This window comes from Colossoma macropomum, unplaced genomic scaffold (genome assembly GCF_904425465.1).
Source record: "Colossoma macropomum unplaced genomic scaffold, Colossoma_macropomum, whole genome shotgun sequence".
NCBI lineage: Eukaryota > Metazoa > Chordata > Actinopteri > Characiformes > Serrasalmidae > Colossoma > Colossoma macropomum.
The window spans coordinates 18,650,789-18,677,471 of NW_023494799.1; the positions used below are offsets into that span (position 1 = coordinate 18,650,789).

Consider the following 26,683-nt stretch of genomic DNA (forward strand, 5'->3'; position numbering starts at 1 on the left):
AGAAAAGAGTAGGAAAGATGTTAAAACATTTAGTTTAGCCACTATTTGGTTTACCCTAACAATTTACCTCACTGAGTGTGTTTACATGCAATAATTCGATAACTGTAGAAAAAGACTGCATTTGTCAATTTTCTCCCCAATTTAGTCATATCCAGTTCCACCCACTAGTTAAGACCCCAATCACACTATACCACCAGCGCTAGGAGGGCGAAGGCTAGCACAGGCTTCCTTCGAGACCAGTGAAGCCCGCCACCACATCTTTTCAAACTGACGCTCACGCAACATCATTGAGAGCGTTTACATAATCTGATCATAATCGAATTTCTTATCAGATTATTAAAATGGTCATATAAACAGCATACTCTTGATTTCTTGGATCAGAGTAAGGTCTAGAAATCCGATTAAGAAATCCGACAAAGAGAGCAGGATTTTAGCTCAGTAATCAGATTTCTGAGTGCATGTATCCACCTTATTTTTGGTGTTACAATGGAGTCTGTCTGTTGGATTTTTGTGCAACGCTTCTAGTTAGTCACTGCACACAGTAGATCAAACATTAATGACCATTATGAAGCTAAAGCTGAATTTACTGCAAGGTGATCTTGCCGAACGCTCGGCTGTATCCCAGGGAGTAGTCAGCCGAATCCTGTCCTTCTAGATTGACACAATAGAGGAATGCCTAAAACCTCACCACCTGCATCATCGAGTGCACTGAGACCATCAGGTGGCTCAAGGTGTTCAAAATCATCTCTCAGACTGTTCCCATCAGCGTGGCACATAAAATGGACAAAATTCTCAGAATCTGTGCAGCACTTAAGAATATGCAAGGTGACATCGTCCATGAGAATGCAGTGAGAATTCTGAAGGTGGCATTCTGCAGCATAATGTTTTTCATTTAACGTGAAGCTCTGTAATTATTTATGTAAAAATTGTTTTAAATTGATTGGTTTTGGAACCAACCATGTTTTGAAGGGGGTGGAGGGTTTTTAAATGAGATATTTATTTATATATACAAAATTGTTTAGCTTTATCCCAAATCAAATGTTCAAATGTCTAGTAAATTTAAGACATACTTCCAATCATTTAAAGTCATTTAATCAAAAATTCTATTGCACAAACATTTCAATTGAAAATCTGATTCAATTAAATTCTGATTACAATGTGCAGTATGCCTGTTGTTCAGCATATTCAGTCTGTTTTTCTTGCAAGTGGTAATGGGGTAATATTTTTTTCTTCCACATGGATGTGTGAACAGTAGTAAACTGCTTTATATAAACTGCTAAGCTATTTAATTACAAATTATAAACAATGGAAGCATTAATCACCATTAAAATGAGTAATATTTTGTGCACAATAAAAAAAAAACTAAATGGTCTGGCCTTGTGGATGCACGCACAGTAACCTTTTTTGCCAAGCTAGCACTTATACTCATTTTCCATGCATCATACCAGATATGAGAGGCACTCTGTGTTTTAGTGACTTCTTCTAAACTGGTGCATTTAAGCTCATCTAGTTTGACATATGCAGTGTAAAATGACATGCATTTCTGGCATTGTATATAAGGCTTGTGTTCACCATGTGGTTACTGAAGCTGTGTGGTGGCTGCTGGTACTTGTTCTTGTTCAGCTGAGATACATTTGTGCAGGAGGCTGACTATTGCTACATGAGCCCCTTCTAAGCTCTTCTTTTCGTGCACTGTGGGAGCTGAATACAGGAGTTCACAGTAACAGTGAAGAAACAGCAGGCATTTTCTCAGGCACATCACTTATTTTGTGGTGCTTGAAACATGTCACTCAGCCTTTTTGGGGCTAAATTTCGTTGTGTCCCTGAGTTTCACTGGTGCTGTTTATCTGTGCAGGACATCCCAGTCAATCCTTTTAACACAGCATTCTGCATCTGTAACAAAGTGTATGTTAAACAATTATGCATACATGTAACACAATTTTAATATACTGTTTAGCACAGTGTTTCTTAATGCTGGTCCTAGGGACCCACTGCACTGCACAGTTATAACTATTGCCTGCTTCACCACACCTGATCGAGCTTATGAGTGGCTTAAAAATTAGCTGATGAGCTGGGTCAAGTGTGCTAAGGCAAAAAATGGATGTGTGAAGTTGTGAAGTGCTGTGGGTGCACAGGAGCAACATTAAGAAACACTAGTTTAGGACATAAATTTGTAACTTACTCACTAAAGAACACTCTAGAAAAACAATCTGTGATGTGTGTAGATGTATAGAGGCAGCCAAAGAGGAGTTCAAAGGAAGACCCAGTACAACAAACAGGTCTAGTCAATAATCTTTACCAAATTATGATGTATTAATAAAAAACATGTAAAAAAACACTTTTACAATATACGTAATTCAGAGCTTTTACCCCCAATGCCAATGTTCACCCACCCTGCCAACCAACCAACCCCACAAACAATAAAACAAACTTCCACCCCAGAAAACACACACACACACACACACACACACACACACACACACACACACACACAGAGAGAGAGATACACAAAGGATATGTACAGACTGCTAAAGTCAGAAGTCTATGATGTGGCAATGACATTTAATCTAAAGAAGTAGAAAAAAAGTTAAGGTTCAGTCCCACCGGCAGAATGGAAGTCAGTCGCAGGAATAGCTAGTAACCAGGTAGACAGAGCTGGAAGGCCTTGGGCTGGAAAGTGAGATTTACCAAAGTCCAAGTCTGAAACTCCTAACAGTCCTCCAGCAATAAACCAGTCCATGTATTATACAAGTTCAAAAAAAACTCCATCTGCACATGAAGATGAATACAGCGTATGAGAAACCCACACCAAACCCAACTTTAGTTACAAAAATAGCTGTAACATTAGCTTAGCATTTTTAGCTTTAGCTTATTAGCATTAACATTAGCACAAGCTTAGCATTAGCATAACATAATTAGCAGTACATTAGCATAACCAACTAGTATTAGCATGGCCTATAACTGCAATGAAGCTGCACATTGCAATTGCAACTGCATTTTGTTTCAAAAGGGGAACAGTACACAAATGAACAACAGAAAATGGGCACTTACAATGGGCATAAAACCAATGAGTTTCCCAGCAAGGAGATTTCAAGCAGAGAGTACATGTGCTTGGTCAGATAACTCTTAAAGACTTCCTGTTTGGCTTCCTCTATTAATACTACTCTGGAGCTCCCTAGAGGACAGGAGTAGGAACAACCCCTTAAAGCACACAGCTTTGAGAAAAGACCCAACTAAAAAGGATGACCGATCCGGTTACAAATTCTTTAGTGGAAAAAAACTGAGACAAGGTATAAATGGTTTCATTTTCCTGTACTTACCTTCATGCTGTACTTGCCCTCAATACTGCAACAATAATCCCATAAGAAATTAGACTATTCTACATAAAAGACTACCCTTTGAACCATAACTATTAGCCACTGTAGTGGTATGAGTTTTGTTTACTTCTGCAAGCTTAATTAATCACACTGTCACTTAAAAACTGTTACACTTAGTAACTGTATGTCAGTTGGAATTAGATGTCTATTAAGAAAACAAAGTCTAGAAAAAAAAAAAAAAACATTTTACCTTTACCATAGCCGGAATTACCTTATCTACTTTCATTCAAGCAGCCTCTAATATGAGATTAAACCTTTTAATTACCTGGAGCAGATGAAATTTACATTCTGGTCACTGAGAAAACACAAAAGTTAGTTATTCATATCAGTGCCTATATAAACCATATGAAGTTAAAGAACACTTTATGCAGCTGATAAAATGTTCATATTCACTTAGAATTTGGCAAATTTCAAATTAAACTGTGGGATGCAGATATCAATGAATATCACAGTAATACAATGTGTTTCAAGCTACAAGCTATAACTTTGAGCTGGGCTACTGTATTTAAGTGTCAGATCATCAACAAACATAGCATAGCTGGCTAAACTGTTTGTAAACAAACTATATAAGTATTATTACCAGTTACAGAATAGCTATTAAATTTAATCTGCATTATAGCTGTATCTACTGAAGCAAAGCCATTCTTTAGCACAACTTACCTTCCACAGGATGGCAGCAGCATGGCTAAAGGACTTCCCTTGTCCTGCTACATGAGCTACTAACCGTTGCGATTACACTGATTGATGTGGCAAGAACCCAAGCAGAATGAACACTTGTCTTGCTTTCACTAGGTAACAAATCAGCTTTTAAAAATACATTGATTGAACTTTGAGGATGTGTCCAGAACTGTTGGAGAACACCAAACGCACAACAATGCGGGAGACCAAACTATAAATAACGGATATAAATCATTTGTGAAAAAAAAAAATCCTGTACAGCTATCAGAGTACTATAACATCAGCTAACATCTATAGAGTAATAAATCGATGAACAGGTGAAAATAACTATAACCAAAACGCTAGATAAGCCCTATTAGCGGGAGATGTTGAAACAGCTGGCTAACAATAAACTAAAGTGGCAAAAAGCAAAACACTCACATCTCGGCAGGGGGCATGCCGGTGTTGTGCCGAATTCGGCACCCCTGCCGCGAGATGCACCCCCTCACGGGAGCGCACACTCAAAGTCTTTTGCTCGAAAGCGGAGGTCATCCCCTTTTACTTTACATATACCGATTTGAAGAACTTGCAAAACCACCTTCGTTTTGATCAACAACACAATAAATCGCTGTTTTACAGAATGGAAACACCCCAGATATTCTTCTAAAGTATACTGACTCGTAAATAGTAATACAAAAGTATAATGTAGCCTACATACACCGCTGCTTACTTATTCTACGACACAGCAGTCTGCATTGACTTTGTATGCAGCAAAACTTGTTGCTTGTTGCTATTTGTCAACAAAATACACATATGAATTTCACCTACTTATCGTGTCATAGCAGAACACTGGCCAGAAAATGCCAGTTTTGCTAAATTGGTGTTGCATCCCTGATAATTTATTGCAGAAAACACATGTTGGCCCTAAGTGTATATTCTATATATATATGTATATATGCTTGTTGCTATTTGTCAACAAAATACACGTATGAATTTCACCTACTTATCGTGTCATGTTTCTCACCAGTCTGGATCAGGTTCTTCAGATTTTACACTCTAAAGGCAGTGACTTGTAAAAAAAATCTCAGGAGATGCAACCCATTATAAATCGGGATACACTCTTATTGCTGCCATGTAACATGCATGGATACATACTGTTTGCAAATACATACTGCTAAAATCATTTCATGGTAGACTCAAAAGAAAGAAAATGACAGGGAAATGCTTTGTATAGCAGAACACTGGCCAGAAAATGCCAGTTTTTGCTAAATTGGTGTTGCATCCCTGATAATTTATTGCAGAAAACACATGTTGGCCCTAAGTGTATATTACTAATATATTTCATAGTTCTGTTCATAAAAAAACCTTACAAGAGAATGCTTTTCAAGTGAGTCCACCTGTCAGGAAAAGAACCCTCTGTTAGATCTGGCTGGGGGTTTGTTGTATCTATGATACTTGTAATGGTTTCACATGTTGGTCACAATTATGTGTGATTAAAAGCATATTATAGTTGTGTCAACAGAAAGAAAGTTATAGGGGGGGTGCCTTTTAAGGCAGTCCACCTGCCAGGAAATGCACCCCCTCTTAAATCTGGCTACATGGTTATTGCATCCATGAAACTAACAGAGGTGTCACATATTGGTCTAAAATATGTGTGATTAAAAACATGTCATAGTTGTGTGAAAAGAAAAAAAGTTAAGTGGGGTGCCTTTTAATCCACCTGCTGGAAAATGCACCCCCTCTTTAATCTCGCTACATTATAATTACATCTACAAAACTTATACAGTTATCACATATTTGTCACAAATATGTATTACTAAAAATGTATCATAGTTGTGTCAACAGAAAGAAAGTTGGGGGTGCCTTTTAAGGCAGTCCATCTGCCAGGAAAAGCACCCCCTCTAAAATCTGGCTACATTATAATTACGTCCATGATACTTATACAGGTAACACATATTGGTCTAAAATATGTGTGATTAAAAACATATTATAGTTGTGTCAACAGAAAGAAAGTCATAGAGGGGTGCCTTTTAAGGCAGTCCACCTGCCAGGAAATGCACCCCCTCTAAAATCTAGCTACACCATTATTACATCCATGATACTTATACAGGTATCACATATTGGTCCAACATATGTGTGATTAAAAACATATTATAGTTGTGTCAACAGAAAGAAAACTATAGGCAGGTGCCTTTTAAGGCAGTCCATCTGCCAGGAAATGCACCCCCTCTAAAATCTGGCTATATGATACTTATACAGGTGTCACATATTGGTCCCAAATATGCATTACTAAAAATGTTTCATTGTAGTATCAACAAACCTGCTGGGAAATGCACTGCTTCACAAATCTGGCTACATTATTATTACATCCAGGATGCTTATACAGGTATTGCATATTGGTTCCAAATATGTTGAAGGGATGCAGATTATCTCCCGTAATCAAATTTGAATATTTTGAATTCTTGCTTAAGAATATTTTTCTCCAATCTATGTCAACAGACATGGCAGTGACCGATGGTAGAGGAGACGGAACTGGGTATTTTAGTCATTGTATATAACTGGATGAAAGGTGACCTTTTGGGAACCTTCAAAGCCTTGGACCTGAGACTCTTGCTGATAAGATTACAAGACACCATATTTTTGTTGACTGAATCTCACCAATGACTCTGTTCAGTTTTGTTTCTAAGCCTATCTAAGTCTACATTATAATAGTTTTGTTTTGTAATAATGGATCAGTAATTATATGTGTAGATTGTCTCATTTACATATAATATGAAAAAGCTCTAACTGTCATTGAGAGTCTGGGTTAGATGGGAAGACACCTGCGAGGGCTCTCACCCGACCACTTTCTGTCTTTCTGTCTCTGTCTATCTGCCTTTCTCTCTCTCTCTCTCTTAAGTCTTTTAGCATGCTGATTTTCTTTAAGCTTTGCCTTAGTTAAGCCTTTGTGCATGTGGTTTAAGTGAACATAATAATCTGTTGAGATTATTTTTCTCTATTTTTATATTTTCTTATATAGTTTCCTTGGTATGTTTGTTATCCTGAAAAACATTTTTCTTGTTTCATTTGGCCATTAAATTATCTATATTTGTGGGAAATGACCACTCACTTGACAAAGTATTCGTACATTTAATGGCCAAATATAAGAAAGGGTGCATCTTGTGAAAGGTGGTGTGCCACAAACAGCATCCCCCTGTAACTTTAACTTTGTTTGTAATTTACCACTGCATAGTTGATATAACTTTGCAAATGTATGAAAAACACCCATTCATAATTTATGTAATGCTATATGCCCCAAAAACTAAACCACATATTGAATTTCAAAAGTAGAATAGATTATGAAATTTAACAAGAAAAATGTTTTTCAGGATAACAAACATACCAAGGAAACATACAATAAAGAAAATATAAAAAATAGAGAAAAATAATCTCAACAGATTATTACGTTCACTTAAACCACATGCACAAAGGCTTAACTAAGGCAAAGCTTAAAGAAAATCAGCATGCTAAAAGACTTAAGAGAGAGAGAGAGAGAAAGGCAGATAGACAGAGACAGAAAGACAGAAAGTGGTCGGGTGAGAGCCCTCGCAGGTGTCTTCCCATCTGACCCAGACGTCATTGAGACAGTTAGAGCTTTTTCATATTATATGTAAATGAGACAATCTACACATATAATTACTGATCCATTATTACAAAACAAAACTATTATAATGTAGACTTAGATAGGCTTAGGAACAAAACTGAACAGAGTCATTGGTGAGATTCAGTCAACAAAGACATGGTGTCTCGTAATCTTATCAGCAAGAGTCTCAGGCCCAAGGCCTTGAAGGTTCCCAAAAGGTCACCTTTCACCCAGTTATATACAATGACTAAAATACCCAGTTCCGTCTCCTCTACCATCGGTCACTGCCATGTCTGTTGACATAGATTGGAGAAAAATATTCTTAAGCAAGAATTCAAAATATTCAAATTTGATTACGGCAGATAATCTGCATCCCTTCAACATATTTGGAACCAATAAGCATCCCTTCAACATATTTGGAACCAATAAGCATTACCTGTATAAACATCCTGGATGTAATAATAATATAGCCAGATTTTTTTTTACCCCGATTTTCTCCCCAATTTAGTCGTCTCCAATTCTACCCCGCTAGTTAGGACTCCCCCAATCACACGATGCTATCAACGCTAGGAGGGTGAAAGCTAACACAGGCTTTCTCCGAGACCTGTGAAGCCAGCCACTGCTTTCTTTTCGAGCTGCCGCTCACGCAACGTCACTGGACAGCTGAACGCGCTCGGTGGAAAGCGCCAACCGCCAGATCTGTTACGTCAGCTAACAGACGCCTGCGCTGACTAGCATCGCGCTGAGTGAGTGATGGGGGGAGAAGGGCAGCCATCCCACCCACCCAGAGAGCGAGGCCAATTGTGCTCTCTCGGACTCCCGGCTACAGATGGCTGTAGCATCACCAGGGATCGAACTCGCGATCTCCTGCTGATAGGGCCAACACTTAGACGGTTGCACCACTCGGGAGCCCAATATAGCCAGATTTGAGAAGCAGTGCATTTCCCAGCAGGTTTGTTGATACTACTCTGTGAGTTTATTGGCCGGTTGTAAAGCAGAAATCCGATTACTGCCTGACTCATGTAGACCAGTAGCATAGACAGGGTGGGGATAGCTACTGAAAAATTAGTAGTTAGCTACTTATTGAAAAGTAGTGCACTACTTTTTAGCTACTTTCAAAGCATGATTGTCAAAATGTTTGTGAATTTCCACCTGACACACCAAACAAACCCAACTGAAAGGGTGAACAAGACACTGCATTTAATCATGTGCCAGATTAGTGAGATTAAAGAGGGGGTGCATTTTCCAGCAGGTGGATTAAAAGGCACCCCACTTAACTTTTTTTCTTTTCACACAACTATGATATGTTTTTAATCACACATATTTTAGACCAATATGTGACACCTCTATTAGTTTCATGGATGCAATAACCATGTAGCCAGATTTAAGAGGGGGTGCATTTCCTGGCATGTGGGCTGCCTTAAAAGGCACCCCCCTATAACTTTCTTTCTGATGACACAACTATAATATGTTTTTAATCACACATAATTGTGACCAACATGTGAAACCATTACAAGTATCATAGATACAACAACCCCCCAGCCAGATCGAACAGAGGGTTCTTTTCCTGACAGGTGGACTCACTTGAAAAGCATTCTCTTGTAACGTTTTTTATGAACAGAACTATGAAATATATTAGTAATATACACTTAGGGCCAACATGTGTTTTCTGCAATAAATTATCAGGGATGCAACACCAATTTAGCAAAACTGGCATTTTCTGGCCAGTGTTCTGCTATGACACGATAAGTAGGTGAAATTCATATGTGTATTTTGTTGACAAATAGCAACAAGCAACAAGTTTTGCTGCATACAAAGTCAATGCAGACTGCTGTGTCGTAGAATAAGTAAGCAGCGGTGTATGTAGGCTACATTATACTTTTGTATTACTATTTACGAGTCACTGTACTTTAGAAGAACATCTGGGGTGTTTCCAAACAGCGATTTATTGTGTTGTTGATCAAAACGAAGGTGGTTTTGCAAGTTCTTCAAATCGATATATGTAAAGTAAAAGGGGATGACCTCCGCTTTCGAGCAAAAGACTTTGAGCGCGCGCTCCCGTGAGGGGTGCATCTCGCGGCAGGGTGCCGAATTCGGCACAACACCGGTTCATCAGGGTCCGTAGCGCCACGGTGGACTTTTTCTTGTTTGCATTTATAAGCACTCGGCTGGTTTCCTGATATGTTTAGTCTGCAACGAGAAACTGTCAAACATTAAAAAGTCGCGAGGCCGAAGTCAGATTTTTGTTCGAATTTTCCCGTTCTACCTTAAACGGTGCAGCAGTTACATTCTGACGGCTCCACCGGCACCAGTGAACAAACATCTGCAATCTAGAAGATGAAGAATATTTAAGTCCTTCATTTCATCAAGAATGTAGTTGGTTTCAGCGTCACTTCCAGGCGTTTTGCTAACATCTTGCGGCAATGCCGCTTGTTTATTTATGGTATAGCAGTCTGTTCTGCACATGCGCAGACTAAGAAATCCAAAACAAATCCAGATGAGTTTAAAAAAAAAAGCTGCGGCATGAAGTTTGAGCAGAGCCGTTTTATGAAGAGCCTGGCCACTTCCTATTTTTCCCCGTTATATCAAAAACAGGATTGCAATCCAGCAGAGAGCGCCCGCGAGGGAGTCCTCAATGAAAGGGAGTAAATGGAGCTCAACAGCTAAAAACGAAAAGTTAAAATAGTTTCTAATCACTCGCCCAGAACTTTCCTTTCATTTTAGAAAGTGGAAAGATGTATTTCACTAAAAAAAGCAAAGAAAACTTACCTATATATTTCCTACAGTAAACGGGTTTTGGGCAGCAGAGGGCTGGCATTACTGCTACTGAGTGCTGATTGATAGGTGAGCGGAGCAGCTCATTGGCTGTTTGCGTTCACAGACGTCATGGACCTACATGAGGTGCCGTTTAAACTCCTATAACTTGAGTGTTAAAGCTCTTAAAAAATATATACCAGCAGTATTAAAATGTTTATGCTATTCAGTGTTCAGGAAATAAATGAATTCTTTTACATTAAAAACGTTTAAGCATTTATAAACTATGATTTTGCTCAAATGCTCCATCTGAACCCATTCATTCTGGACTCATTACAGAGTGGTAATTCTCCTCTCTACCAGTTCTCTGGTTTGAGTTAAACATTACGTTTACGTTACGTGTTCACGTAATTCTGTGAGTTTATTGGCCGGTTGTAAAGCAGAAATCCGATTACTGCCTGACTCATGTAGACCAGTAGCATAGACAGGGTGGGGATAGCTACTGAAAAATTAGTAGTTAGCTACTTATTGAAAAGCAGTGCACTACTTTTTAGCTACTTTCAAAGCATGATTGTCAAAATGTTTGTGAATTTCCACCTGACACACCAAACAAACCCAACTGAAAGGGTGAACAAGACACTGCATTTAATCATGTGCCAGAAAGAAAAATGCAATTGAAAAGCTGCAAATATACAAAAAGATCACCAAAAAGTAAGTTTGTGTAACCAACAATCAAACTTACACAACCAAAGGTGTGATATCCAACAAAAAAGACTAAAGGCAAAGTAATCAGTCCAGGTTTTTCCTTCAAAAAATCAACAAAAATAACCAGATACAAACCAAGCAATTTTGTGCAAAGCATTGTCAACTGTTGAAATAAAACTGCTCCAATTTAAACATTTCAGCAAGATACAGACAGACATGATATTCAGAGTCCTTTGTTAAACTTCAGCAACACTTCAGCCTCAAAATTCTCATCAGTGACCCTGACTCTGTTTGGGGTAAGAATCAGGCCTGAATAATGTCTCCACTGCTGCATAGCTTTTGAGGCTCCACAGCAGAACTAGATTTTTAGGTAAAATAACATAATCCTCATTTGCTGTAAAATCGTTATAACACACAGTTCTACCACAGTTTTCACAATAAATGGTTTTAAACGCTGGAGTTAACGCATAACTGCTAATTCACCATCCTTTAACGCTGAAGACTGACGCACAGACTGCTGGTCACACGGCAACGCAGATAAGAAAATGGCAAAGAGAAAGATTTGAGACGAACATCGATAATTTGGAGAGGAATGGATTTATTTGGATTTATTTTTTGGATTTATTTGCATTTATTTCCAGCGCGTGCCCGTTTGCTCGAACTGTCCGCGGCTCAGTCATTATTGCACAGTCGCCGCTAGCCCAGTTAACGACCGCGTTTTATGGTTCAGATTTTGCGCGGATTGCCTGAAGCCTGTAGTGAAAATTTTCACTGTAGCTACACAAAAATTTGTAGGCGCTACAGCTATTAGCTACATTTCCCTGAGCATAGATACATATACCTAGATGCTGCGTTGTCTGTTCTCTGGCGACGTCTGCGCGTCCACCATGTTGGAGCGGTTAAGATCTGCTTGTGAACAAATTCACTTGTATTTAGAGGTGAGGAGTTCTCAAGATTAAATCGACCACATCTAATACTCAACCGATTTTCACCAAATTTGTTTTGTTATTATCCTCAGACATAGACTAATCTAGGTTGCATGGACTGCTCTCTGTACCTTGTATTTCTTTAATAACTGATCAAACTAATTAGCCATCGGACCAGCAAGAAATTATTCAGTCTGCACCTAACGTTAAAAGTTTAGCGCGGGCTCCGATAGAAACACAATCTCACACACATCAGCAAATCCATCAATGTGTGAATCATAATCTTAATACACATAAAATAAAGTACACCCCCAAAACACATGAAGGACAAAGCTGAAGTTAGCTTCCATTTTGCCAGCTTCTTGTATTAATTTTCTCGTTCCACCTTAAACGGTGCAGCAGTCCCTTTCTGGTGCCTGAAGCTGCACCATTTAACGTGTAACGGGAAAATTCGAACAAGAAACTGGCAAATAAGAAGCTGGCTTAAGCTTCTTTTAATAAGGTGCTAAAGTTAATCTATTATGAATACACAAATTAAGGAATGCTATAATTTACCTAGCTACAAAGTATTAACCATCATTGTAAATAAATAACAACTACAAGTTAGGATCCCCTGAATAGACTATTAAATGAAATAAGCTTAATATAAAACCAGAGGAAAAACAATCACACCGACAGGTTCTCTGTGCCTCACCAACCACACGGCCATATCTACACATAAACATCACACAAACATGATCGCTGCGTTCCCTCCGTTATATAATTCTGTCACACTTTCTGAGTGCAATAATCTTGAAATAGTATCATTTTGGACGGTATCTTTCTTAAACTGCCCCTCTATAATGGTACTGAATGCAGTCCATCAGTATTGACCGCCCAAAAATGGCGGCGCTGTTGACGTGCCTGCACCCAGCGCAGCATATCTATGACCCGTAGTTTCGGCATTTACATTCTGGCGCCTCGGGCGTTGACTGCCGCACATTAAAGGTGGAACGGGAAATTTCGAACAAGAAGCTGACTTCAGCTTCGTCAGAGAACACAAGTAAACGCTTCGTCGAGTGTCTCCATATTTAAGAAACTCCGTTTCCACTGAATATGATAGCGTTTTTTCGACATGTCGATTCGCACTGGACTAATAACCGAGGTTATTTTTATTTACTGAAGGCAAGTTTTACTGACGCGGGAGCGCGCAGTTGGTAAAACATCTGACACTGAACGTTCGGGAGGGACTACAATCACCGAGAAACGCTGGTAATAATTACATTACCCCACCTCCTCACGTAAAACTAATCCCGTCCGAATAGGTGCACTTTTGTTGTCGGTTTTGCACATAGGCATAAAGAAATGTGATCGCCTGCTTCTCCCCTTTCAAAAGGTGTGATTGGATTTTCACACTTCTTATTGATCATAAAATCAAATGCTTGTTCACTCAATCACACTCAGATGATCAATACTCTCTAATGGGACTAGTCATGTGAGGCTGATGAAGGAACTCTCTGTTGGGGCTCTGTTCAGGCAGCATAGGTCCAGACATCTCCCATCTGGAAACAGTGAAAATGCGCATAACCAAATCTTGCGCAGACAAGACAAATGACTCCCTCTGTTGGCAAAGGAGCAGCACAGCAATCACTTTTCATGACGTTGCTCGCACCCATAAAACTAGGGTTCGAAAAGCTATACACAAGTTACCTTAGCACCACAAACAACGTTTTAAGTTAAAATCTTTGGGCAATTGATGTCAGACTTCGACAGTCAAAGTTCACACCTATTATTCATAGTTGTTTCTTCCGTGGAAGACGACACTCTGTAGTTCTTCCTCTTCCAAAAACGCAGAACTAAAAACACCCTACCAGCAACATTTTCTTCCTCGTCACAAGGAGCTAGCTAAAGGATCTGTTCCTCATCTCTCTTCCTCCCTCTCGGGTTGACCCACACACATGTATGCGCCATTCGATTTTTTTTTCTTCCGTTCAAGCAGCTCTGCGTTAAGAACGTCTTGGAGTACAGTTGTCTCTTTTTCTGAAGAACAAACACAGAAATTCGTCTGAATGACGGCTCTACAGTTTCGTGATGCTTTTTGGGTAAGCAGCTTCAGAGTTCTGAGAACAATTCTGTTTTAACAGAAACTATTAGTGAACAGTGAACATGATAATGTCATGTTCGTCATCATTATACCTGTCCAAAACGGACTGCTGCTGGCTTAGAAAACAAGTTGGAAGGTAGGCTTGCAAGAGACACATCAATTTCACATACTCAAAATGAAGGTTTTTTCTCAATGTATTTTCGAGTTTAAATAAAAGTTGAATGAATGAATCAGTACAATGCCGCACCTATTAACATGGTGGGCAAAAGAAATATCATATTTATATCAGAATTATCATATTTTAGGGCACTGACATTGGCCAATGTCGTGAAGTAAATTTGCAGCTCATCACAAGTAGCTTACAATTAAAATTAAAATAAGTTTATATTAGCTTAAAGCACGTCGATCCACCATAGGATGAACTTTATTTTCCTCTGAAGTGTAGTACTGTAGCAGTGGGTGTTGAAATGCTGCTTACCCTGTTAAAAAAACACTGACAAGCATGCAATCGATGCTGGTCTAAGCTGATTTATGCTGGTTGACGAGCACATCAGCACTCAAAACACAGCATTTACTGGTTTTGTTAGTGATCAGCCTAACAAGTTCCATTGCTGCTGACCAGCTTACCGCATTCCAATCACAACATATGATGCTTTTGCTGGTTACTAGCATTGCTGGTCTGTGTTGGTTTTTCTAGCAGGCTAATCACTTGTGTTTTCATTTTTATGTAAAAAGAAACTTGTGTTTCTTTTTACATAAAAATTTAAATAGTACATCCTGAGTGAACACCTCTTCCGTTGTCCTTCAACCTTCCCTCAATAGTGCAAGCTGGCAGAAGCTTTTAGCATAAAGGAAAGAACCAATAGACAAGAGGGAAGAGCATAGCAAAACGAGTAATCAAAAAGGACATCATCTTCTGAAACTATCATAACACATTACAGGTGTGAGGGTGCACCCATATAGCACAATCTAACAGTGGTTGCATTCTCTTAATGAGAATATTGAGATTAAATATCATGAAACCAAGTAGTTAGAGGATGATAAACAAACTGTACAGAATATTAGAACATCTCCAAACTTTACTATGCCTTTTTTGCTGCATGCTGACCCGAGTTTAACTACATCTTTCCATTCCTGTAAAAAGTAAAAATGTCAGTCCTGGGAGAGAGTTAGGACATTGACAATGTAGATCAGTGTCAATCTCTTGGTGTTGTTGTGCATTTTCTATTATCAAAAACTAATAATTTGTTATCCAAACTATGTTACATGGTAGAGATTTGTTGTGTCTATTCAGGGGGCAGATTTTTCTGACCGGTCTGGTTATGAGGCTATACTTCAGAGACTGCAAGATGGCAGACGAATGTGTAAGGATGTGGAGGAACTACTCAGAATGAGGTACAGTACTACACGTATACAGAAAGCACAACGTAATATAGATAGCCATTTACCTATTTTTGGTTCACATTTATACTAAGAAGTTACTTGATTCATTGTACTCTGTAGAAGTTATATCAGTCTCCAGGGTCACTTTAAGGACGCTTTTAACACTTTTAAGTTTTTTTTTTTTTGCCATTCGTGGGCTAACCACAATGGGTTTACCTATCATATTCACCTGTATATGTTTGTGTACACCAGTGTCTGTCTTTTTGTATATGCAGAGCAGTTGCAGAGGAAAAGTTTGGAAAAGAACTAGTGGCAATTGCTCGGAGGACAGGAGGGCAAACTGAGATCAGGTCAGCAAATAGGCTTGGGTTTTTGTTATGACGCTAGTCCCACGTCACTGTTAATTTGCGTTCCTGTGACACAGAACGTTCCTCCAGCTGTACTGCCTATGAAAAACAAAGAATGTAAATAAATAATACTGCTATAATTCTGTGACATTTTCTTTTTTTTAAGCACCTTGAGAGCATCATTTGATCGGCTTAAAGCAGGTACATATAAGGGCAAATGTTTACGTTTCCGCTCACGCTTGGAAAGTCAGAGGTCTTAAACTGTCTTGCTTTGTGTTCTAGAAATAGAGCACACAGGGAGTCTGCACATCCAGCTTTCTGGAATGATAAAAGAGGAAGTTCAGAAAATAGAGGCGTTCCGAGAACATCAGAGAGAACAAAGAAAGAAGGTACAGTATATGAGTCAGACCCAGTGCGTTCTGATGGTACTTTCACAGCAACTAGGTTTGCTTGGTGTCTAGAGTTACAACTGTAATAGTTACTAATGGTGCAATAGGAAGGAAACTACCATCACACTACAGCACTTGTCAAAGGGTAGGAGTTCATGAGTGTACAGTATTTGCACACTGTAGTATAATAAGAAACACTTGCCATATACCAATATGTATGCTTAAATTATAATGACACATCTGGAGATTTAACATACATATAACATCTTGTACTGTACAACAGTCTGTTCAAACAAATTGTTTTTAATTAAGTTGCAATTATTGGTACCATTAAAAGTAAAACTTTGTGCACCAAAACACTGGAGAGTCTTCTCCTATATTTGATGAAATGAAAGATTATGTAGCAAAGCATCTGACCCCTTTCCTCATATCCCTTGGTGTCTTTGGCCCTCATTTATTCTAAAGTTCTAAAAAAGCTTTGCAAACTCCAGGCACTTATGCCTTAGGCTCAATGACAGAAGAGGCTTTTTGCTGAGCTTTTTAATTAATTTATTGGCATAGAGGTGGCATCTTATCATACTTTTAAGGCATGTAGTCACATGTTTTGTAATTTACTTATTTTTCAGTGTCAGCAATATAAACAACAATTCAATCCATTTATAAGTACTTTGACCATCCCCATGATGCAGCCAAGAGGAGTAAGAGAAATGGAATATGTGTCACCTCATATTTGCACTCCAGTGACATAGCAGTCTTTGGATAATTTCTTAAAAAAATGTTCAACCTCAATTACGATTAATAAAATTTAAATATAAATAGAAAGATATCAGATTTTATTCATTGGCAAGTCTAAAGGTGCCAAAAAACTGTGCCCCATGTTATTTTAAATGAAATTGTTTAATGACAAGTACAATCAGATCATTTATGAGGTGGTGGGAATAATGGCCAGTTTCTATGTTCTGACTGGTTCCAGTTTGAGGAGATCATTGAGAAGGTCCAGAAACCTATAGAGGCCTTATACAAGAGGACCATGGAGGTGAGCCCATTACGAAACAGACTCTCCAAACTCACTTACTGGAACAATAAGGTCTACTTGTGCCATAATACAAACTGCAACACTAGGAGAAGTTCAAAATAAGCCACAAGAATAAACCAAGCTTGCTGCCTTGAATGATTTAAGAAGCAAAAAAGTAATTGCCATGTTTTTGATGATATATATATATTGCAAGATATAATAACAAAAAAAAAACAATGCAATGCATTTGCAAGATTTTTTCAGATCAAACTGAACATTTCACTCTTTACAGTGTAATAGCAAAATAACACTGAAATGCTGCTAAGCAATTTATGGTGGTGGCTCAGTAATTAAGGCACTCATACACTCAAACAAAACATTGCTGGTTGGAGTCTGGAGGGCACCAACAAGATTTCTGCCACTTCACCATCTGCCTGCTGCCGACTTTCAAGTAAGGGCTATAAATCACATAATGTAAGAAGAAGAGAACATATGTGAATTATTTGGGTACATTTTAAGGAACACTTCAGCAGCAGCTTAAAAATAAGTGTGCAAAACAAATCTCTGACGTGTTCTGACTCCAGTTTTGAAATATGTTAATTGCGAAAGCTTTTGTTTTATGTAAGAAAATACATAAAAACATTGTTTTTAAATTGCAGGTAAGTAGGAAAAAAAATGTATGTAGATATCCAAGTGCAGAATGTTAGGTCTTTTCATTATATTTGAAGAACTGCTACTTATGTATTTATTTTTGTATTTATTTATTTATTTAATTAATTTGTACAGTGTAGGAAATATCTGTTTTAGTGTAATAAATAGGGCCGCGTCAGAGGCAGTTAGGAATGAAAGAAGAAGAGGAATGGAGAAACAGTGAGGAAACACATAAAACATCTAAGAGTGACTACCCACTCAGATGGTGTAAGAACTGAGGCCAAGAAGGTAGGGCAATTGTGGCGAAAGAGAATGAGAGAGAGAAGGCGAGAAAGATGATTTCCTGTTTTACATGACCAAAGGCATAGTAAAAATACTCAGGCAGCCTACACCATTAGTTTACGGTTACGTTTATACATTAGCCTCTTATTCTGCTTCTCTTGTTGCTCAAGACGCACAAATTTATTTTCTTTCTTGTTATCAGTCTAAGAGGTGTTATGAGCAAAGATGTAAAGAGGCAGATGAAGCAGAGCAAGCGGTGGAGAAAAAAAGCAGCCCTGCCTCTACCCCTCTGAGGCAGACAGAAAAGGTAGGGGATTTATTTGCCAAGTTAATTAATTAATTCGTGATTTTTTTTTACCTTTTATAACAATGTTAAATCTCACATGCTTAAATTTCAGCCTTTGCAGCTGTAATAATACTAATGAGGATGAGCACATTTTTCAATACTTTTGTCTGTTCCAAGCTTTGAAACAGTCTGAGCTGACATTTCTTAAGTGCACTAATTTGTTAGTTTAGTTTGTTGGTGTTTTTCAGTAGACACAGTTTTGGTTTCAGAAGGAATAGAAAGCCTTCGATAACAAGATTGAATCGTTTCATATTGACTAGGCCTAATTTTTAAAGAAGAACTGAGCTGAACTAGAGAACTATTTTGTTTCATAGGGAACTGTAGTACATGCACTTAACATACACTTGAGTGCAGCAGTACATGAGCAATTCAGCAGTATGTACACAAGAGAAAACATAACTGAACACTTGTGACTAATCGTGAATTATGGCTAATCATCTATGTGATTCGGTGATTCATATGCTTTTTTTGTTATCTTTAGGTACTAAACAGGGCCCGGTTGTGCAGAGAAGCAGCCAGACTAGCAGGTATGTGCCATCTCACATACCTACATGTAGTTACACCACTTACTGGTCATACCAGTATTAGAGGCAAGGAAAAGGGTCCAACAACATTTTTTTCACTAGGAGTCTTGTAATCTACATGTAGCAGATTTCAGAATTGTTCTGAAGGATCCTAATCAGTAGACAGACATGAGGCATACTCTTCTGCCTTATTAAGTTGTTTTCATATAACCAACTTTTTCATATTATCAACTTGAATGCCATTTAAAGCTGGACAAAAGATGTTTTATTCTTCTGTAACACAGAAAAGCAGTATATGTGGCATGTTGATAAACTGGAAAACATTCGTCAGGACTGGGAAAGCACATACAGGAGCACATGTGAGGTATAAAAGAGGGAGTGAATGCAATATAATTGTAGAAGTGACACTTTTAAGCACTTACTGTAACAGTGTATGAATTCATTTGTGTGTTCTAGGTGTTTCAGCAGCAGGAGTCAGACCGCATTGGTATCTTGCGCTGTGTGTTGTGGGATCATTGTAATCAGCTGTCCATGCAGTGTGTAAGAGATGATGAGGTCAGATGATCCTCTGAAGTCTATGTATATAACATCCTTTCTGGTCTTGTATTCCTAAACATAAAGCTGAATGTACTAGATTCAACTACATGTACATGTACTGAAACACCTTCAGTTATTGCCTAAAACTGGTACTGGGTTTTACCCCAAAGTGCTATGAAGAAGTGAGGAAGATTCTGGAAGAGTGTGACATCGCCATGGATAACAACTGTTTCATTCAGACAAGAAGGACAGGCTGCAGCCCACCTAGTAAAATACACTCATCATCACCATCACAATTAATAAGAGCCATTGTCATTTTTATGCAGGATTAAACTGAAACAATAAAAGTCTTTAGCTAATGAGATTCATAATTGTTATTAATTCTGTTTGTTCATTTAGAATCTGTAGAGTTCCAGAATTACTATAACGCAGACACCAATGGAGATGCAGGTGGCACTACTGCACACAGGTCAGTAATACTCTCACTGGTCACCAGACAGAGGTTGGCTTATGAATTTATTATTGTTGTTGTTGTTGTTATAATATTTAATTATACCACTCTGTAATAGTTGGAGCTCTATAATACTCTAAAATGGTTAGAGCTTACAAAGCTTAGAGAATGGTGTCCTGAAGACCTATCCTGAACGTAATTCCACTGCTTCCCTAATCACTGCACACAGGCAGTGTGAAATAGCCTAAAATTATGTTATAATTTATGCAATTCTGTGGTCTATAACTCCAGCATTAGCATACGTTTTAATAGGTCAGTAGGTTAGTTGATGACAAAGCTTGAGAATTTAATGTGATGTCATTCTTCTGCAGGTTGCCTTGTATAGAGCAGGAAACCCCTGTTGTTAACTTGTCTTTTTCAGTGGCTCCATCTTGTGGTCAGTATTATTTTTAATTCCTACGTAATTCCTAGATGAATTTGAGTGAATTTTGAGATGAGTTTTTATCCATTTTTATGTAATGATGTTTACATAAGGAGTTTGTGTGTGTAAAGGGTATAGCTACTGTTTTAAACATACACTTAGATTGTGACTACTAATACATTGTAGCACGGTGCATTATCATACTGGAAGTGTCAACATGCTGTTGACAGAATCTTAAATAGGTATCAGGGCGCTGATGTGTGCCATGAAAACATTCCCACTCCATTATGCTAACACTACTAATCTGCACTATTGACACCAAACAAGATAGCTCCATGAACTAGTATTGTTTGCTCTTATCCTTCCACCAGCTTGATTCAAAAGAAACCTGGTGCCAAAAGGGTTATATGGAGGGCTGCCATAGAAGAACCATTTTTAGTTCCCTAAAGAATCTTTGTGTTTTTATATATATATATATATATCATTTTTGTAAGTGAGATGTGTGAATGCAGGAAACAGAAAAATCACACTAACCTTGTTGTCAGCCAGGTTTGTATAGCCTGGACCACTTTTTTCTTCCTGAGTTCGCTTTTAGCTGGGAATTCGTCGTTGTAGTTTCTGTGTATAGTTCGTAAATGCCTCTCCATGTTCCCCTTCTTTGGAAGTGTGATGTCCATAGATATACATACCCAGAAAGGATGGTTCTTTTAGTAAAAAAAAAACCTTAAAGAATGCTTTTGATTTTTAAGGGATTCTTTGCATCATGAACGGTTCTTCAGATTGATGGAGCATGTGTTGTATATGATTCTGTACAGATCTTTTTTGAAAAGTTATTTTTTATAAGCTTGACATCGTAACACTAGAAGAACCCTTTTCGAAAAGCTCTATATAGAACCATCTTCAGCACCTTCTACATCAGTCTGAAGATGCGCAATGCAAAAAACCCTTTAATCATGCATAGGGTTCTTCGAGTGTTCATAGTTCTATACAGAAACATTTTCTTTACTAAAGAAAAGAACCATCTTTTAGGAACCTTTAAAGAGCCATCTTTTTTTAAAAAGCCTAGGACAACAGGTGTTTGGGAGATGCACCAAGCACCAACTGTCATGCTAAGTTCAAAGTCACTAAGGTCACTCATTCTGCCTATTCAAATCCTGAACCGAACACTGACCAATGCTAGAAACACTGGCCTGCCTGATCTATGTCTTACACCACAGTCATGTGACATATGACTTGTTGAAATGTACAATTTGTGTGAAGGTGGGTGTATCTGGTAAATTATTGTAAATTGAAATATTCGGTACTGTGCAAAAGTCTTAGGCAGCTGTAAAAGTTGTTTAAAACTGTTTATTTCAGCAGTAAGTGTGCTTCTCAGTGATGTCTCCATGCATTCTAGCCTCTGTATGGATTTGTTAAATTCTACCAGGAACACACCTAATTATTGAAGAATTGATTAGACAGACTAGGTATTGGATGGTAACTGTAAATACTGGGCTTCTTTAAAAAGAACTTTGGAAATGGTTAAGATAAAACACACTTTAAATCTCAATGTATTTGTTTTTATTTATGCTAATGTTAGTTTTTACATATACATTTCTCAGATACCTACAATGCATGCACAGTATGATATTTTGTCCTTTGAGTACACAAACCTTATTTTCTGTAATTATAAATACATTTAGCAACCTAAGACACCACTGAAGTAAAGTTTTTAGATGTTGTTTTGTTTATTTTTTTGTTTTTTTTTAGGAGTTTTTTTGGAAAGTAGTAAAGTGCTTGATACACATTTAGAAGGTGTTATCAGGCAAATTATCAGCAAGCACATTATGGCTTTTGATGAAGGTGCAAGAACTGTAATAAGTCATTGACTTGATAACTTAGGTCATTTACTTGATTACTCAACAAATTTCTACATTTGACCACAAAGCATGTGACATGCATTTTTCTCTTGAGGTGTATGTACTATTCTCCTTGCCCAGTGCTCATTTGTTATTGGAACAAAGGTAATACTTAGAAACTTAGATGACATAGCTTCATCTTTTCTCTCAGAGTTCACAGGAGTTGATGAGCATATAAGCAGAGAGGATGTCTCTACTGTGGAGAGCAGAGTGGCTGATGAGGAGCAGTACAAAGTTTTGTATGATTACAAAGCACAGGTAAACACATTGTTAAATTCTCCTCAGTTGCATTTACCTATGTAAATAATATTGTATAAACCACGCTCTCACACATTATTTGCTAATATCTAGTCTTTGTGTATCAAGGATCCAGATGAGCTTTCTATCACTCGGGGAGAGGTTTTGCTGATAACTGATCAAGGAGAGGATGGGTGGTGGATGGCTCGAAGGGGTGATTTGGTTGGGCTCGTACCTGGAACATATTTGATCAAACTCTGACACAGAGTGACCATTCATGACATTGTCTGCCTCCTCATCTCATTCTTACTATGTGAAACTTACCTTGCCACACGTTAACCATCACATATCACTGACTGAAACCTACTTAAAGACCATTAGTTTGTATGGTAGTACTACTGTGCAATATGCTGTTCTTCTACCATTATAAGTCATTTTTTGTGTTTGTTTACGTGGAGCCCACGTAAACAGGTCGCTATGATTCCATCATGCTTTCTTCCTTGTTTCTAACATTGGTACATTTAAAGTTTTATTTATTTTATTTTTTTAATAATTTGGAGAAGTTATAAATGATTAAAAACTTATGGGTATGGTTTTGGAAAAAAGGTACATTTGTTTTTCTAAACTATTTTTTTTATAAATTCATACATCAGTTCCTTTCTCTGGAGCTGCAAGGCCTTCTTTTGTATACAACTGTGGAATTTTATACTATTTAGGATATTAAATAGGAAGCTTGAAGGTGAGACAAATTTAGATGCAGACTAGAACTCAGTACATAGTCAGCAGAGGGGGAGTGTTCCTCAGCAAGGATTAAGCACTAAACAGTTTTTTTTTTTGAGTATTTATCCTGCCTTCAGAAGAAAAAACACCACAAATGATAAATATTCCAACAAAACGATGTTCACAAAATTCACATTTTAACAAAATATTTATTCACATTTTATGCAAAGGTTCTTTTGAAGAGTCTGGAGTCTTTCAGATCTTGTACATTATGATCAGACTGGCTTTATGAAAGGCAGGCTAGCCTCAGATAATGTTGCACGCCTATTGCATATAATTGATGCCAGTAGTAGAGATACCAGCAGCCTTAAAGCAGTGTTTAGTTTAGATGCTATAAACGCTTTTGCTAGATTGGAGTGGTGTTACTTGTTGGCTGTGCTAAAAATATTTGGATTTGGTGCTTCTTTTATTAATATGATTCATATTCTCTATAGTAACCCAACAGTGTTTCCACAGGTTATGTATTATTTCTCCGCAGTTCCCGCTCCAGAGGGGAACGATGCAAGGGTGCCCTCTTTCGCAGAGTCTCTTTATACTTTCATTAGAACTTTTAAGCCCAGGCAATTAGGCAAAACTCACTAATTATGCCTACACTTTTTCAGATATCAATAACTTAGTATCAGGTGCCCTCTCTTTATTCAATAAATTTGGGGTGTTTTCGGGCTACAAAATAAACTGGGCAAAGTCGATCTTAATGCCTCTTGGTTCCGTCTCTGGAAAGCTCAACCTTCCGGACTTTTTAACAATACAGGTGCAGTCTTCTGGTTTCACTTACTTGGGGGTTAAAATTTACCCTACTCTCAGCCTCATTCGCAAACATAACTTTACTCATTTGCTAGATAAGTTAACAAAAGACCTGGAAAGATGGTCTTTATTATAGATTTCTCTTGCTGGCAGGATATCAATATTGAAAATGAACATTCTTCCTTGCGTGAATTTTCTATTTTCAGTGCTACCTCTCTCTCCTCCACTGAATTTCTTTTATGGATATTAATGGGATGTGTATCAATTTTATTTGGAATAAAAAAAAAATCACCTAGCCTCTTCACAGCGTAGGAAATCATCTGGGGGCCTTGCTCTTTCTAACTTTAAGTTATATTTTTGGGCTTTTATCTAAGATATGTAAAGATTTGGTTTGACCCTCTCTGTAAAATATCTTGCCAAATTATAGAACAAGACTTAGTCTCGCCTATCAGACTTCAGGACCTACCCCTTGCAGCTATTAAACATCGAAGTTCTTCACTTAGACTTGGACCCATCATCATCTGGTCTCTTGATGTATGGAAACAATCCTGCAGATTTCCTGGATATGATACTAAATTTCATTGGTCTTCTCCCATTTGGCTTAATAATCTCCTTTTGACAGGCTCAAGACCCTTTGTTTACTCTCCTTGGTCTAATAAGAATATCTATGTATTGGGCAATATCTTTAACTCAGATGGTTTACGTTCCTTTCAGGATTTTTGTAATTTTTTTTTTCTACACCTGGCACATCTTACTTTTTATATCTTATGCTTCATTCAGCTCTCCGTGCCTATGGCGTACGCTGGGACTCCCAGTTAGTAGATCACCTGCTACTTAAGCATCTGAACAACTTTAATTCAACACGATGATCGGTTTCATATTTGTATGATTTGCTTATTAAAATTAAAAACTCCACTATAGGTTCAATTTCTGTCTGGAATAGGGAGCTTAATGCTCTCAATGTAATTCTAGATTGGGATGTGATATGGCATAATATTTTCACTTCATCCAGAAATTTATCTCATCAATGAATACATTTCAAGTTAGCCCACAGGATCTATGTAACATCATGCTGCACCTTTCTGATGAAACTATCTAGTGAAAAAAGTTCTAATAGAGGTTGTAATCCAGTTTCTGTTGGGGATTATTTTCATATGTTCTAGCAGTGTCCATATATTATATCCTTTTGGAGCTATGTGGTACAGACATTGTCTGTTCTCTTAAATGTTGGCCAGGTTTGCCCTTACTAGATGGTGATTGTATTATAACTCTCAATTCACAGCAAAAAAACAGTTTCAATGGCTGCCTTAACAGCGTTCAAGAAGTCTATTTTGAAGGGTTGGTTTGTGCCAGATATTCAGTTATGTTCATCTTAGCACTGCTATTTTATGGATATTCTTATTTTGGAACAGGCTACAGCTAGATTTCACAAGGCGACGGCTGCCACAATTGACAACTGGTCGAATGCTATTGCTTTTATCAAGGCATTGTAGCACCTGAGCATTCTAATGTAATTTAATATTTACATAACATGGGCATGATGTGGATACTATAACAACGACGCCCCCCGCCAAAAATTATGTTTGTGTTTTTAGTGTTCAATTTTAAGTGTGTCTGTATGTTATCAAAAACCAATAAATATTCATTAACAAAAAATAAAGAACTCGTCTTTTTAAATTTGCATTAAAAAGGTAGTGGCTTACAACAAGCCAACAACCGTCGGATGAGAAGCTAAAAGTATAACGTTACTGATTTCACTTTGGCATTGACTTTGGCTTTGCTGAAACATGTCTGCAGCTAGGGTTGGACAGTATGACAATTTAGCATACTGTCATACCATTTCCAATCAGTACCCCGGGGGAGGGCTGGTAGACCGAGCACATTGAGTTTTAATTAAGAACGTTGAAGGCATTATTCACACCGGACCAGATATATTATATATCGCAGAACGAGTTTCAGTCTCCCACTGTAAGGAAAACTTTTAGCCCGGCCAAAGCTGATTTAATACTAAAAAAAATAAGTGCCAACCTGGCTCAGTGTTGCCCACAGGAAAAAGAATAGGAAGCTGAAATTCCAGGTGAATGCTGAAGACCTTATTCCCATCAGGCCAGAATAGTTACATATCACAGATAGAGATCCAGTCTCCCATTGTAAGAAAAACCTGTTTTTATCCTGGTCCAAGCTGATTTAATACTAAAAAATAAGTGACAACATGGGACATAGAGCAGTGGTGCCCACAGGAAAATCAATAGGAAGCTGAAATTCCAGGTGGATACTGAAGGCCTTAATCATGTTGGGCCAGAGAAACTACACATCAAAGATAGAGATCCAGTCTCCCATTATACAAAAAAAAACTAATAATTGGCAACATAGCACACAGAGCAGTGGTACCCAGAGGTAAATCAATAGGAAGCTGAAATTCCATGTGGTTGTTGAAGGCATTATTTACAACAGGCCAGAATAATTACATATCACAGACAGAGATCTAGTCTCCCACTGTAAAGAAAACCTAGTTTTAGCCTGGCTTAAGCTGATTTAAAACATTAAAATAACT

General features: G+C 37.9%; 1 protein-coding gene and 1 long non-coding RNA gene across 4 annotated transcripts; one reads left to right on the forward strand and one right to left on the reverse strand.

The window, feature by feature from the left end:
* Positions 1-1,163: 1,163 nt before the first annotated feature.
* Positions 1,164-3,130, reverse strand: LOC118819185. The gene is made up of 3 exons (XR_005008139.1): positions 3,052-3,130; positions 2,605-2,769; positions 1,164-1,893 (listed from the first exon to the last, which is right to left on the reverse strand). It is a non-coding gene; the product is annotated as an uncharacterized LOC118819185 (long non-coding RNA).
* Positions 3,131-13,008: 9,878 nt separating this feature from the next.
* pstpip1b (proline-serine-threonine phosphatase interacting protein 1b) lies at positions 13,009-22,948 on the forward strand. 3 transcript variants are annotated; one of them, XM_036586808.1, is made up of 15 exons: positions 13,009-14,122; positions 15,419-15,519; positions 15,783-15,857; positions 16,021-16,055; positions 16,137-16,243; positions 17,217-17,279; positions 18,394-18,498; positions 19,019-19,064; positions 19,346-19,425; positions 19,518-19,616; positions 19,769-19,865; positions 19,998-20,067; positions 20,421-20,485; positions 22,520-22,626; positions 22,735-22,948. In XM_036586808.1, exons 1-15 carry the CDS (start codon positions 14,090-14,092, stop codon positions 22,864-22,866), a joined length of 1,215 nt encoding a protein of 404 aa, XP_036442701.1. In that variant the 5' UTR covers positions 13,009-14,089; the 3' UTR covers positions 22,867-22,948. The 3 variants fall into 3 exon arrangements, with proteins under 3 accessions (XP_036442701.1, XP_036442703.1, XP_036442702.1); XM_036586810.1 differs by having other exon boundaries at positions 13,009-13,292; XM_036586809.1 differs by lacking the exon at positions 17,217-17,279.
* The last annotated feature ends 3,735 nt before the right edge of the window (positions 22,949-26,683 follow it).

Excerpts from the sequence above, each read along its gene's own strand:
- pstpip1b (XM_036586808.1), top strand. The coding sequence starts at position 14,090 with ATGACGGCTCTACAGTTTCGTGATGCTTTTTGG. Across the intron at positions 15,858-16,020 it reads GGAGGGCAAACTGAGATCAG|CACCTTGAGAGCATCATTTG; the intron begins GTCAGCAAATAG and ends CTTTTTTTTAAG. Across the intron at positions 19,617-19,768 it reads AGTGTGTAAGAGATGATGAG|TGCTATGAAGAAGTGAGGAA; the intron begins GTCAGATGATCC and ends TTTACCCCAAAG.